Source organism: Suncus etruscus, chromosome 17 (assembly GCF_024139225.1).
Source record: "Suncus etruscus isolate mSunEtr1 chromosome 17, mSunEtr1.pri.cur, whole genome shotgun sequence".
Lineage (NCBI taxonomy): Eukaryota > Metazoa > Chordata > Mammalia > Eulipotyphla > Soricidae > Suncus > Suncus etruscus.
Window position 1 is genome coordinate 8,491,486 of NC_064864.1, and position 16,203 is coordinate 8,507,688.

Genomic DNA, 16,203 nt, shown 5'->3' on the forward strand with positions numbered 1-16,203 from the left:
TTCGTATTACAGATGCTTAAACATTTAGATCACTGGTTGAAATATCAGAAAAATGTTCATCCTTCTGAGGGCTGTATAGTTTCCACATGGCCAAGAAACGAAGGAGAAATGTAAAAAACTCAGGGCATAAAAATACTGCAGAGCATTATGAACTTTGGACTTAAGCAGATTTTGTTCAATTTAAGGAAAACCAGGGTTGTGGTCAAGATTTAAGATGATTTAATCTAGTTTAAGTCTAGTTAAGCTAGTTATATCCGCTCCTGACATCAACAAAAGATTTATAGTTTTATTACAGGAAAAGAGTTGTTGCATTGAATCTACACACATATACAGAATTATTATATTTAAATTCATATAGAACAATATTTACATATTTAAGTTACATTTTCTGAAGTTAGAAGAGGAAGTACAGTTAAGTTTACAAACAACAAAGAAAAAGGACACAAGACAAATAGTTAACAGTAAAAATGAGACTGTCTGTTCTTAAGACTGCATGTGGAATCTCTTTGTCAGAAAGTTACATCTTCTTAATTTGATTGTCCAAATCATTAAAGTATGGGTGATTTAGTGCCATCTTGCCAGAAATTCGCTTGGCTGGATCATAGACCAACATTTTCTGGGAAGAAAAGAAAACGATTATAAAGCAAAGACGGACCACTTTTAAGAAACGAACTAATTTTTTTTTAGTCCCATAAAGCCGTAATTTTTCCTTTAATTGATTTTAATGAACCTCATCACACAATTATTTAATCCCTCACATTTTACGATCTACTTTTAAAATAACCTACTTTTGCTATAACAGACCAGAAAGAAAGCATTAAAGAGAAACATTTTTAAACCAAGACAGATTTAAGAAAGATTCCTAGTTAATTATATTCATTTCACAAATTATATTGGCCATCTGAGTTAGTTTACAACATTCTTGAAATGGAGGCATTTGATTTTTGCATTTTCTGATATGCTTTCCAGAAAGTTGGAAATAAAAATCAAAAAACCAGAGTGGAGTGTATAAACATAGTTAAAATTAGTCACTGAATGAGTCATGGCCAGGCAATCTAGTATTAAGAATGATTTATAAAAAAATAAAATAAAATAGGGTTATACATTATCAGAAAAACTTGAATGAAATTATTAGCCTTAAATCCTATCTTAAAACTATTTTAACCAATATAACAAACACTATTATCAACATATGAACAGATAAAGAAAGCCTTTATCCTAAACAGACTAAATAAACAGACTAAAATGTTTCTATTGTCTAATTACCATTTGTGTTATTATTCATGTAGCACTCTATTGTTATTTTGCTATTTTTGTTATCAAATGTATGATCCTCACAGGAAAGTAATATTAGCTACATCTTACAAATAGAGTCATTGAGGATCAACAGGTTTAAGTCACCTGTCCAATATCATAAAGCCAAGGAGTAATACAGCCAAACTGGAAAACTACAATTTATATATGTAGTTCTCAACTGGATGAGACTCTGACCCTAGGAGGGGATACTGACAAAGCCTGGAGAGATTTTTGTTTGTCACAAGTATGTTAAATATGCTACTGACACAAAATCGAGTATCTGGCAACAACAACAAAAGATGCATTCCAGGATTCCAGGAATATATATATATTATATATATATATATAATATATATATATATAAAATTAATTTATACCCTTTCTGTTTCATTCCCTGAAGCAAACTTCTGTGTACAAAAATTACACAAGCTTGACACAGAATTGCAGAAGCAGAATTATGGAAGGCCTTCTTTAAGTCTAATGAGCAATATTTATATGCTGAAAATAAAAATGGCAACTAGAAATGTAAGGTGAATTTGATGGCAGTGGCATAATGATTTATAAACTGTTAAGGGGTCCCAAAGAAACCCAATTAAAAGCTCTATATCATGACAACAGTGATATATATTTTTTCTTCCTTTGATTATTTACATGTCAAAATCTGAGTATTTTCTCTGGAAACACATTACCCGAGATTCTTAAAATTAAGTTCCTTTTGAAAATTCAATGTAAACACTTTTAAAACAATCTTCTTGAAGTAGGACTAAAATGTGTGCGTGTATGTCTTAAAGAGAAAGAGATCTTATTCTAAAAAATGCCACTTTTAGAGCTAGTCATAAAAGGGAAAGACATTTAACTGAAAACTACCACACTAGCTCCTCACCTTGATAAAAAATGAGCCATGTGTTGTGAAATGCGAATCATGGAGCAAAACACTTTTAAAACTAAAAATATCAAGCAATAAAGAAAACATGTCTAGAACAAACTAAAATGTAGTCATAGATCAAGAATATGTATCTGGGACAAACTAAAAAGCCATTTCCTAGAGGTAGGAAGACCATAAGTTGGCATTTTATAACCAAAGATGTATGCTAAGGTGCCAGAGTGCTAAAGTACAACAGATAGGGTGTTTGCCTTCCATGAGGCAAACTGGAATTCAATCCCAGCCAGGCATTCCATAGAATCTACTCCAAGGACTGCCAGGGGTAATTCCTGAGTGCAGAACCAGTGTGGCCTCAAATATCAAAAAAAAAAAAAGTAAAATGTGTGCTAAATTTCATCTCTCTTTTTTCTTTTTTTTGGTTTTTGGGCCACACCCGATGACGCTCAGGGGTTACTCCTGGTATGCGCTCAGAAGTCGCTCCTAGCTTGGGGGACCATATGGGACGCCGGGGATCGAACCGCGGTCCGTCCTAGGCTAGCGCAGGCAAGGAAGGCACCTTACCTCTAGCGCCACCGCCCGGCCCCAAATTTCATCTCTCAAACACAAGCTATATCAAACAAAGTAAGTGAAAACTCTTAGGGGCCAGAGAGATAACATAGTAGGTAGGTAATTTGCCTCGTAAGACACAGAATCAGGTTCAATCCCAAGTGCCCCATATGGTCCCGCCAAACCAACAGGAGTAATTCTGAACCAGAGCCTAAAGAAACTGTTGGGCAACTCCTAGTGTGACCCCAAAACAAAAAAGCAAGCAAGCAAAAAAAACAAATAATAACTCTTTAAAACTAATTAAGGCTTTTTGGCATCTCGGGTAAAGTTAGAGACATATAAAGCATAAGCACATTGCTAACCTGATAGGATTTGATTTTTTTCCCTATTTTCTAGTAAAAAAGACCACTAAAAGCAGTCAGAATAATCAATTGTGTTACACTCAGTATCAAGGGAGGCACTTACCGAGAGCAGGTCCAAGCCATCTTTATCCAAGTTCTTCACGTGGGATGCCAGACTTCCTGGTTTCCACTTCGGAAATGTATTCTTGTAGTCCTGTAGTGATTCCACTTCGGGCCAAACTTCGTTATTGGGAGTGCCCAAAGCTCTAAAAATCATAGAAAAAGAGCATATTGTTCAAGCACAAGCATAATCTCATCACTTACATGTTGCTTTTACTATTAAACTTAAAAGTGCTTAAGTTAAGAAGCCAAATATAAAACAAAAACAAAAAATAAAACCCCTAAAAATTCTCAGGCCAGAGAAGAGACAGTACCAAGATTAAGACACTTACCTAGCATGGGGCTGCAATGGAAAGTCTGATTAGAAGAATCCCAGACCAAACCCCCACCCCCACCCCCCACACACACACACCACCATGTGTGGCTCCTGAGCTCTGCAGGAATGACACAAACCAAAACCAAGGCAATAAAGTAAAAAAAATAAAATTAAAATACCTGAAAATTCGGAAGAGCTGATCGATTTCTGAATCTCCATGGAAAAGTGGCTTCTTGGTCGCTAATTCTGCAAATATAGTCCCTATGCTCCAAATGTCAACAGGAGTCGAGTATCGAGCTGACCCCAGCAGTACTTCTGGAGACCTATACCAGAGTGTCACTACCTACAGCAAAGCAAACTTGATGTTGAATAAATGTCTTGACTAGATTACGCCATCATATTTAACTAGAACTGTATTGAAGAGTAAATTAACTATCTGAAATATCAAGTAATACTTGGTTGGAGAACATGGTAGAACAGCACTGCAAATATAAAATAGTAGTAACATTGTAAAAATATTACTAAGAAAAGTTTAAGGACTAAATAGCACAAAAGCAAAATGAAATCAATTGACTAACAAAGCACTGGAAGGAGATTAAATGTTTTACTTCTAAGCTGTGTTCATCAGAGAGAAAAGGATTTAAAAATCAGGGCTTTAAAATTCCAAGTCTTGTTTTTCAAATGATTAAAGTGAAAGGATTAAATTAAGCCAAGATTAAGGTTCAAGGAAAAACGGTCCACGATATTGGATCAGGAGTAGTGGCAATATACTGCTTATAAGCACAAGATATGAATAGATCAAAAATGCAAAGTCACTAACAGTTTATTACTGTACAGCATGAGCTGTTTCGTTAAGACTAATCAGAATGGTAAAAATGATCACCTCTAACTTAATAAGGTTTATATTTAACATTAGTTAAAGCCAAAGGGAATGAAATCCTCTGAATTCTACAGTACTGACAGTTATAAAAAGCTCAGACCTCTCAACAGATTAGGACTGCAACACATTCTGATCAGGAGACAAGTCTCTAATTGATTTATCAACATTTCTCTCCTCCAGAAATACCAAAGGAAATGGCAAGTGATGAATGTAACACTAACAAAAATGTATTGCAATTAGTATCTTCTAAACGTAACTTTGACAGGACCTCTTTCTAATGAGCAACAAGTCAATCTTGAACCAATTTGATTGTGAATCAAAGCAACTAACCCAAAGACAGAAGCCACATAGCAATTTTTAGGAGCAAAGCTAAATATAATGGATTATTCATTCTAACAGGGGATTTGAATCATGAGATTTACTAGTTAGAATGATTTCTGAAACAAAGAACAGAAAGACCCCCTTTCAAATGATGCCCCTTAACACCCTCTACTGACAAAGCCCAAGCAGAGGTCCCTAGCAATTGTCCTAGAGTCATCTGATCCAGAGACCATATAAATTGATACTGGCCTATTGGAGCATCTGGTTCTCACTCTAATCAGGTTATTTCTTTTTTGGAATATATTCTGAACTGTCCCCCTACCTTTTCCTGTTCTCCACCCACGGTGTCTGTGTGTCTTCTCTTCCCAATGAAGACCTCAAGTCACAAACACCTCCTCTGGTTTCGGGGTTCCATGACATGCCTTTCTGCCTGTTTTGCCTGCTTGCAGCTAGCTGTAGTGAAAAGTTCCCAAGCCTGTTTCCTCTCCCTAATCTGGGGTGGATCATTCCCTGTGTCAGGCGGGCACGGCTTCCAGGCACACACTGCTCAAACCCCCTTGGACTGGGGGGTATGAGACTTCTGCAATGACCAAGTTAAAAAAATCTTCTTCATGAAATCTTTTTGGACTTAAAAAGTACAAACGCAGAAGATAAACTAGCCTTTCGCAAAATATGCAAAAGCCCCAGAGCCCATGATTTTCCGTACCTCATGTGTGTATACTCGAATAGGTATTCCAAAAGCTCTGGCAAGACCAAAATCAGCCAGTTTAATGGTCCCTTTGTTATCAATCAGGAGATTCTGAGGTTTTAAGTCTCTGTGTAGAACTCTTCTAGAGTGACAAAACACAATTCCTTGTAGGATTTGGTACAAATAACTCTGGAAGAAAGTACAGGAAAAATTTATCAAAATGATACTCGGGTTTGCTTCAAAGATGTATAAAATTACAGTGCAGGGAAATAACTGAACTATGAAAACACTTTCAGAACAAGATACTATTAGAAAACATTTGGAGAACTCACATATGTATGTTATCATGTTTGGATAACCTGAGGCAAAGATATTCATCTGCTGGACACATGAACTTATATATCGTTCAGTTTTATTTGTAACTAATTTTTGGTCCCTGATTACATCTCAAGTTTGTGTTCTGCGTACAAAGTTTCCTCAACTTTCAGTCTGTATATAGCAACTCCTAATTAATTTCTGTCTCAAACAAGTTTGATTTTTTTTCATTCCTATTCTTTATCTTTACATATTCATGTCTTCTTTGGTAACATGAGTAACAGATTCCAAAAAAGTGACAAAGAAGACGATTACATATTTAAATTGATACAATTATAAAAAAATGTTCTTTCGGAGATTATTTTGACAAGATATAGTCAAGAATAAAAAAGCAAAAAGATATTAAGAAACTAAAAAAAAAAAAGAAAGAAAAAGAAACTAAAGCTAGTAACACTGACTTATAAAGTTTAAAACTGTAAATCAACCTGTTAGAACTGCCTTACCATTTGGAAAATTTGGAATTTCAGAATTTAGCCCAAAATTTAAAAACTTGGATGCATCCAGAATCTAGAAAGGGTTGGCCTACTAAAACTACTAGCAAAATACTGCCATGTTATTATTCTCTATTTACGATCTTTCGATAAGAAAGATAAACCCAACTACAGTCATGTTTGTAATCATGGTGTTTATATAAAGATAATATTAAAAAAGAAAACAAGACTTAAAACCCAGGGAACAGAGATAATACAAGATGTGGCTGGAACAATAGTACAGAAGTACAATAGTACAAGGGCACTTGCCAACGTGGGATTAATCCCTGGCAACCCCTATTGACCCAACACTTGGCCCAGAGGGATTCCTGAGTGCAGTACCAGTAGTAGAAACCCCTGAGCATCTCTGGGTTTAGGCCCCAAACAAAAACAAAGAGATAGTCCAGGAGGTATAGTGCCTGCCCTGATTGCAGCACACCCCAGTTCAGTCACAGGTATTATATATTGTTTCTCCAGATAGTACCAGGGGTCCGATCTTAGCTCAAAGCCAGGATTAGCTTGAGTACTACCAGGCATAGAACAAACAAAGCAAAAAACTCTAAAACTGAATCTCAGGGGTCTCAAACTCGAGGGCCGTTTGTGGCCCCTCCTTACAACATTTTGTGGCCCTGCCCTAGAGGAATTTTTTTGTTTTGTTTTGTTTTTAGTTGTTTGGGTCACACACCCCCATGTTCAAGGTTTACTACTGACTTTGCACTCAAGGATCATCCCGACGTTGCCTCCTGCGGTCCCCAGGTAAATTGAGTTTGAGACCCCTGAATTATACACGATACCAAGTATACCAGAAAAAGTATTAATGGTATATATCATGATGGAGTCAAAAGGTCACCTCCCCCAAAGCAACTAAAAGGGCTATTAATCTTACCAATAAGTTACCAATCTGAGCTTTAGATATCTGTGAGAAAAGAGCTATTATATTAATAGGAAACATAATAAAAATATGTATCTCGGTTACCAAAAATGGCTAAATATAAAAATATATTGAAGGCAAGATGGTAACATTACTCACATGCTCTCTACACATAATAGATTGATAATACTGCTGCAGTTTTACACAAGGCCAACTGTCAAAGTACAACAAGCTCTGTAACTAGTTATAACAATTTATCCTATAATGTTGCAGATGAAGATGAGTAAGAATATTTACTGCAGAGCCAGAGAGATAGCATGGAGGTAAGACATTTGCATTCCATGCAGAAAGAAGGTTGGTGATTCAAATCCTGGCATTCCATATGATCCCCTGAGCCTACCAGGAGCGATTTCTGAGCATAGAGCCAGGAATAACCCGTGAGTGCTTCGGAGTGTGATCCAAACGAAAAAAACAAAACAAACAAACATAAAGAATATTTACTGCAACATTATCCATAAGACCATGAATAACTGGAGCCAGACGATAGCACAGCAGCAGTAGTTTATTTGCCTTGCAAGCGGCTGAGTCAAGACAGACCTGGGTTCAATCCCCAGTGTCCCATATGGTCCACCAAGCCAGGAGCAATTTCTGAGCGCAGAGCCAGGAGTAAACAAACCCCTTACATCACCAAGTGTGGCCCAAAAACCAAAAACAAACAAACAAAACCATGAATTACATGAAATAAAATGTCCATCAATATGAAATTGGTTTAAATAATCACTCAAAAATGTATATATATATATATCATATACTCTCTTACAAAAATACAAAAATGGTATTGTATATACATTGAAGTGATATATAATCTTCTGTACAATTAAATTCATGCTTGTAATTATAATTAAATATGAATATAAAATGCCAAAATAAATTACAGACACATTCAAAAGTATTTCATTTTACCCCATAGCCAAATAAAGACCAAAATAATCGAGTCTTCCAGCAATTATTTATTGGGAGAGGGATTGCACTAAATTCATACTTAATTTTTTTAGCAAAATAAATAATTTTATATTGGAAATAAAAAAGGGGAAAAGGGTGAAAGAACTCTGCACACACAAGAGAAACTGTCCCAGTTAGAATGCAGACAATTTTAGAATAAAGTACACACGTGCTTACTTATTTCAATTCATGTAGTTTTTTAACTTTATAGCTAAAAGCATGATCTAGCAATGAAATGAACCATCAACAATCTAAACTATGCAGTGACATTGTGAAGGAAAAGTTGAAATGTTTTTCTTCATTGAGTCTTACTTTCTTAGCTTATTTTTAACACACACAAAAGAGACTTCTATAAAATTGACCCTTTATAGTGGATTCAAAAAACTATCACAATGGAATAGGAGACTTACCTTAACAAGCGAGGAGTCCATGAACTGACCAAGAGGGATGGAATCCAAGTATTTCTTGAGATCCATGGAAAGAAATTCGAAGATAAGATATAACCTGGAATCCTGCATAAGCACATCTTGAAGACTGAAGAAAAGAATTATATTAAAAATATATGTAACATTTTTTTAGCTCACAAAATATAGCCGCATTCTTAAATTTCAGTGACCATCATATAAAAACTGGGACATAAGAAAATGTCACAATGACATGTGACAATGATAGCTGGAACAAGAACTAAGTGCTAAAAGGGATAAGATGATATAATGACATGCATGGTACCCTTCATTAGCAATAGTGCAAACCAGTGTCAAAAAAGAAAAGGGAGAGACAGAGGGAGGTTAGGGAGGGAGAGAGAGAAGTAAAACGGAATGTGTACTGGTGAAGGATGGTATATATATTCCATGAACAATTTTGTAACCATGATACTTAATTATATTATATACACACACATATAAAAAGCAAGTTTTCATAATAAATGTATGGTGTCCAGGAAAAAAGATGGCCAGTTCCTTCAGAGTAAAAACCTTCATAGCTCCTAAATTAGAAATGGCCAAAGAGACCACAATCTTAGTAACAACTGAAACAAGTGAGCAACTGAAAACCAAGATGTTATTATGGCACAAGAGTTACAGCCTAATGACTTGCATTCTGGGAAGAACTTTGTAGGCAGACTGCAGAGGCTGTCTTTCCATTCGGGAAGATGATAAAAACTAATTTGGAAATAGTATTTGACCTTAACAACTGCCTACTATCTCCAGCTCAGAAATACACAATTAAGTGCTTATTTGGACTCATTAGCAGAAGATCCCAGCCCTCATTTTTAAAAGGAAAACCTTTGCATTTGTCCATCTGCCTTGGTCTTTCAGAGTCAGCGCTGAAAGGCTGTTATCATCAAGCCCTTTCCTCCCATGGTTAATCCTGACTTCCTAGACTTCCAGAGTGATCTCTATTTATCAAGCTCTTGGAAATCTTCCTTCCCTGAATCAGTTCCTAACATGGTCAGATAACAGGAGGGTTCTCGTCTACTTGGCAAGTTTGGGCTTCTCTAAGCAAATGCAGACTCCCAGACAGAAATCCACTTTTGAAATGGTACGAGGAATTTACAGTTCCAGTTACTACACCATACCTGACTATGTTTGGATGACGAAGTTCTTTTAATAGAGAGATTTCCCGAATCGCAGTGCTAGGAACCCCTTCCTCTTCGCTTTCTAGCCTGATTTTCTTCATGGCCACCACTTGGCCCGTAGTTTTGTGTCTGCCCTTATACACGACTCCATAGGTACCTACAAATGGATGGAGGAAATGCTGTATGACTCCTCAAAGTGAAAAAGACTTGAAAGCATGACAGCTTCCCAGAGGTAGGAAGCATATGACATGTGGCACACGGCTGCCTGCTACCAAATTCATTTTGTATTACAAATTAACAAAATTACAAAATCTCATACATTTTCAATAATGAATCAAATTCTCATTTATATTGTTATTCCATGTCCAACCAGGTTTTTTACATCCAGATCTTCAGTGCCATCTTTTACTTATTAATGCAGATACTGGAGCAGAATCAGGTTATAAAACCAATATTCTCTTTCATAAGCTAAAGCATTTTGTATATTCATAGGTCTATTCATATTTTCCCATGTAAGTTTCCTTCAATCTCTTTGCTCTTACTAAATCTTAACATCTGTAGTTTTGCCTATTTCATGAAAACTTTAAAGTATGTTGGCATGGAATTTAAAGTTTTATGTATAACAGAGAAGACATAATTACGGTTAAGATCCAAGTACAAAATAAAATTTAACTCAATTTATTTTGGGTGCCAGTTGAAAATTTAGTTATATAAATGAGAATAGGAAAAGTAGTACATAGTACCAAATGAGTTGAATTTCCTAATTTACGTAAGTAAAAACCACATAGCAATCAATCATGATTTTTTTTTTTTTTTGGTTTTTGGGCCACACCCAGTGACGCTCAGGGGTTACTCCTGGCTATGCGCTCAGAAGTCGCTCCTGGCTTGGGGGAACCATATGGGAAACTGGGGGATCGAACCGCTGTCCATCCAAGGCTAGCGCAGGCAAGGCAGGCACCTTACCTCTAGCGCCACCATCCGGCCCCATGATTTTATTTTTATTGGTTTATTTCTCTGATTATTCCTTTTGCTATTCATTTAAATTTTCTTGGAGCAAGTAGTATAAATAAATGCTGTGTTTGTCAAAGGGGCAAGAGGGAACTTGGGAACATTGATGGAGGTGGCGTTGATAGTACGATCTGAGACAACTCTTTTATGTATGACAACTTAGACAATAAGAGTGTCTTAATTAAAAAAAAAAAAACCTTCCAAAGGAAATCAAGATTAACTACTACCTGCTGTGCCTATAACTTAGAAAATCCATGTAGCCATCAGATTCCCATACATTTAAATGGACAATAATTTTCCAGTTAAAAAAATAACTGTGTAAGTTGAAATTTATCTCCTATCAAATATCCTGCCCCACAGTAAACTAGGCATTAATTACACAAAAAATATGAAATCATAAGCATTACTATAGAAGTCACTGTGATAATCTTTTTTTTTTGTTTGTTTTTTTTTGTTTTTGGTTTTTGGGTCACACCCAGCTGTGCTCAGGGGTTACTTCTGGCTGTCTGCTCAGAAATAGCTCCTGGCAGGCACGGGGGACCATATGGGACACCGGGATTCAGACCAACCACCAACCACCTTTGGTCCTGGATTGGCTGCTTGCAAGGCAAACACCACTGTGCTATCTCTCCGGGCCCCACTGTGATAATCTTAATAAAAAACTTCTTATGTAATGTCAAATGCAATCAACAATTCTGGCCCAAAAAAGGGGGCTAAAAGATGTCACATTTAGTAAATCTGATTGAGTTCGCCACTCAGTAGATAAGAAAAATCTCTAAAAAGGTTATTTTACAGCTTTTATCTGTTTCACTAAAGTTAGCAATATCTCAGATCTAAGAACCATAAACAAAACTACTGTCCTAATTAGATTATTAAAGACAATCTAGGTAGACTATCTTCTTAAAAACTTGTTATTTTCAGGTATGGAGCAATAGCACAGTGATAGGACATTTGCCTTGCACACTATTGACCCAGGATGGACACGGGTTCGACCCCAGCATCCCACATGGTCCTCCAAGCTTGCCAGGAAGGATTTCTGGGAACAGAGACAGGAGTAATCTGAGTGCCACGGGGTGTGGCCCAAAAAACAACAAAACTTGTTATTTTCAAGGAATAATCTGTCATAAAATCCATTTCATAACATGTTAAATTTTTGACTATTCACTAAAATGAAGCTCTCAAATATTCTGCAGCACCATCCAAAGAGCATGATCACAATCTTTTGTGCTAAATGGATTATCCTCAATTACAGAGATCTAAGCCAGTTATAAAAACTTGATGGCTGGTTGCCCCATTGGTAGAATTACAAATAGGACCGGAGTGGTGGGGGTGATTGGGGGACTTCATAGCGTACGCAAAAAACTACATTTAAAATTACGATCTCTTGGCTAGAAAGACTGTAGGGAAGTTAAGGTGCTTGCCTTGCAAGATGCCAATCCCAGTTAAGTCCCTGGCTCGCTCGCGCGCGCTCTCTCTCTCTCTCTCTCTAATGCCGAGCTTATAGACTCACTCTCCAAAAGTACAATAAAATTAAAAGAAAAAATTATATATTTTTAAGTTATTAAACATTCGTTATTCATTTGGGGGCCACATCTCGCAGTGGTCAAGGGTTACTCCTGGCTCTGCACTCAGAAATCGCACCTAGCAGGCTTGGGGACCATGTGTGATGCCAAGAATCAAACCCAGTCCCTCCAGGTCAGCTGCATGCAAATCACAAGCCCTACTGCTGTGCTATCTCTCTGGCCCAAAAAATGTTATGTTATTAACATCTTCTTTTACTAATAGCAATTAGAGCAATTTTCTTGAAAGTCTGTACTCTCCGGGGCCGGAGCGGTGGCACAGCAGTATGGCGTTTCTTCCGTGTCTGACTTAGAACAGATCAAAGTTCAATCCCCCCAGTTCAATCCTCTGGTATTCCATAAGGTCCCCCAAGCCAGGAACAATTATTTCCAAAAATCCTTATTATAAAGCACTCTTACTTATGAGTTATGTTTGCAAATAAATTACAAAATACAAAACTTCTTAGACTCAGGATTATTTTTAGGTGGGACAGTCCTAGAATTTTGGTGTAACACACTTGTGGCCAGAGAGTTAGTACAATGGGTAGGGTGTTTGATCAGAGTTTGATCCCAGCACCACCTAGGGTCCCCAGAACACTGCCAAGAGTGATCCCTGAGCACTAGAGACAGGAGTAAATACTGAGCAGGTGTGTCTGCCTTAAAAAGGTTACAAACGAAAACCAATACCCATTCAGTATAACTCTGATAACAATTGAGTAAAACAGAGAAATTAAATATAAAGAAATTCAAACCAGTAGTCAAATTGCCTTTATTTACAAATGACATGTTAAACATAGAATAACCCTACACCATCAAACCAAAAAATAAAAATTCCCAGAAACAATAAATCAATACAATTAGTGTCAGGCAGTATAAAATCAACACAAAGACATGCTACATTTTATATGCAAACAATGATATATAAAAGAAAAAAATTCCATTAAAATTTTGTAAAAAAAAGTACCATGGTAAAGATAATAAAAACTAACTCACTGTTAATAGAAATAGAAAAAGCAAAGGAAATAACATTTCAAGATTGTTGAGTAGAATGATGCACAGCTAAAATGACTTCCCTACATAAAGACTAGTACAGATTCAGTGCAATTTCCATTAAAGTTTCCATTGCATTCAAGGATATAAAATACTGCTAAAATCTGTAAGGAGGAGCAACAAAAAAACTCACAAATATCAATGCAATTCTGAGAAAAAAAAACAGGAGGAAGAGTATGCGCTGTATTTAAACTATACTATAAAATTATAGTAATCAAACCTGTACTGTGCTGGATGAATTATAGGCACACTGGGACCAAAGCAATAGTACAGCAGGTAGGACATTTGCACACAGCTGACCTAGGTTTGATCCCAGCCATCCCAGATGGTCCCCTGAACCTGCCAGGAATAATTTCTATGTGTAGCAGGGAGTAAGTAACCCCTGAGCATCACCGGATATACACCCCCAAAGGGCACATCCTCTAACAAATGGATCAGAACTGAAGTCTAATAAACCATAAGGTGTTTAAATAATTTTTTTAAATAAGGTTTTTTTGTTTTTTGTTTTTTTTTTTTGGTTTTTTGGTTTTGGGTCACACCTGGCAGCACTCAGGGGTTACTCCTGGCTCTATGCTCAGAAATCCCTCCTGGCAGGCTCAGGGGACCCTATGGATGCAGGGATTTGAACCACCAACCTTCTGCATGAGAGGCAAACGCCTTACTTCCATGCTATCTTTCCAGCCCCACATAATTTATTATACAAAAAGCTCAGTGCAGTAAGTGCAGCCTCTGATAAATGGTATTCAGAAAACAGGTTAGTTAAAGGCTTTAAATTAAATAAAATTGGACTCCATCTCATACTACACACAACTCAAAGATTAAAGATCTACTAAATGAGTCAAATTCATAAAATACAAATTCTAAATGTTACTGACTTCAGAGATAGCTTTGGTGGGTAGGCTTCTTTTCAAAGCAAAACCAAAAAACATGTAACTAAAATGATGTAGAAAAACTCACAGAACTGGGGGGGGGGGGAATAAACACATTAAAATTGGGCTGAAGAGATGAAAAGGCGTTTCCTCAAACAAGATCCACCCCACAAATGGCCAAGAGACATGAAAGTGTTCAGCATCACTGGTATCAGGGTAAAAATCTAAAAGTTATCACCTCATACCAATGAGAAGGGCCTACACATCTTTTCTGTTATTTTACGTAAAGTTACTACTGCCAAGGATTTATCAAATACCAGTAAATAGAGGGGCCAGCAATAGTACAGTGAGTAGGGCTCTTTCTCTGCACATAGCTGACACAGGTTCAATCCCTAGCAACCCCTGGTCCCCAGAGTGGTCAAGAGTGATCTCTGAGCACTACTGGGTGTGACACTCAAAAAAAAAAAAAAAAAAAACTATACTATTAATATTCTTTAAAAACCTTACTGTAGGGGCCAGCGAGGTGGCGCTAGAGGTAAGCCTTGCAAGCGCTAGCCAAGGAAGGACCACGGTTCTATCCCCCAGCCTCCCATATGGTCCCCCCAAGCCAGGGGCAATTTCTGAGCGCTTAGCCAGGAGTAACCCCTGAGCATCAAACGGATGTGGCCCGAAAAACCAAAAAACAAAACAAAACAAAACAAAAACCTTACTGTAACAAAATATATTAAAGGGAATGAACATATACAAGTTACTGATTTTAGAGTACTTAAGCCTATACACCCACAGATCAAAATTAACTTTTAAGTAATTCAATAATGGCTCAGGGGCAGCTCTTGAGGGGCAGGATAGCCCAACAGGTAGGAAGTTTGCCTTGCACATGGCTGACCTGTGTCAATCTCATACCCAGAATGGCCTCCGAGCCATACTAGCCATAATACTGAGCCAGAAGTAAGCCCTGAGCACAGCTGGATGTGCCCAAAAACAAACAAAAAAAGAGTGTTCAAGTCTAAAAGCATATTATGAAATTAAAATAATTATGAGTGGCATAATTAACATAATTGTGAAATTAGCATTAACTGAGACTAACATACCCCCCCCCACTCAATTCATCAATAGTGCAAACAAAATACAAGATTTGTTTTAAAAAATATTTAATATTAAGGATGTAAAGTTAGGAGCTAGAGTCATAGCCCAAAAGGCCCTGGTTTAATCCCCAGCATCCCACATGGCACCATAATCCACCTGGAATGATTCCTGAGTGCAGAGCCAAGAATTAACCCTGAGCATAGCCAGGTATGACCCAAAAACCAAAAAGGAAGTAAAGTTACTGTGGGGGCTGGAAGAATGTCAGGGGCCAGTAACTGTACATCAGATAGGGATTCATCGGTTAAACGCCCCAAACAGATCAGGAATAATACCTGAGCACAGAGCCAGGAGTTAGGCTCTGAGGACTTCTGCTGTTTCCCAGAAACCAAAACAACAAAAAAACTGAATAAAATTCTGAAATGTGAAAATGTATGCGTAGTATGTAAAAAATGCACACAAAAACAATATGTATTAGCACTATAACTTAAATGTTGAATTTTAACATTTATGACTTCATGACACTGATACGGAATATTGTTAAATCATTCCAAAAACTATGATTAAAATCATTCACCTTCTCCAATTTTCTCTATTTTGATATAGTCTTCCATTATTACTCAATCACTGGATATGACAGATCCTATAATGAGAGAAAAATTATTTGATTACACGAAACTAGATCAAAGTGTGGCTTTAAACATTATGTATGTGTAAAGCCTTTTCCAACACAGTTCAGGATGATAACATGTCTGAACAGTTCAAATAAAGACTACCCCAAGACGTCTCCTCTATCCTAATCTAAAACAATGGGAATTTTTATATATGCTGAACCACTAGATCGAAACTTTCAGCTTCCTCCAATCAAATTATCAAATTCAGACTGCAATGAAACTAGCAGCATTCTTTCTGCGACAATTCTCAAGATCACTGATCTCAGAACCAGAAT

At 36.9% G+C, this 16,203-nt stretch overlaps 1 protein-coding gene across 2 annotated transcripts; it reads right to left on the reverse strand.

The window, feature by feature from the left end:
• Positions 1 to 517: 517 nt before the first annotated feature.
• CDK1 (cyclin dependent kinase 1) lies at positions 518 to 15,868 on the reverse strand. Of its 2 annotated transcripts, XM_049790526.1 has the most exons (7): positions 15,832 to 15,868; positions 9,686 to 9,842; positions 8,520 to 8,643; positions 5,410 to 5,580; positions 3,682 to 3,845; positions 3,191 to 3,332; positions 518 to 616 (listed from the first exon to the last, which is right to left on the reverse strand). In XM_049790526.1, the coding sequence occupies exons 1-7, from the start codon at positions 15,866 to 15,868 to the stop codon at positions 518 to 520; spliced, it is 894 nt and encodes a 297-aa protein (XP_049646483.1). The 2 variants fall into 2 exon arrangements, with proteins under 2 accessions (XP_049646483.1, XP_049646484.1); XM_049790527.1 differs by lacking the exon at positions 5,410 to 5,580.
• Between the last annotated feature and the right edge of the window lie 335 nt (positions 15,869 to 16,203).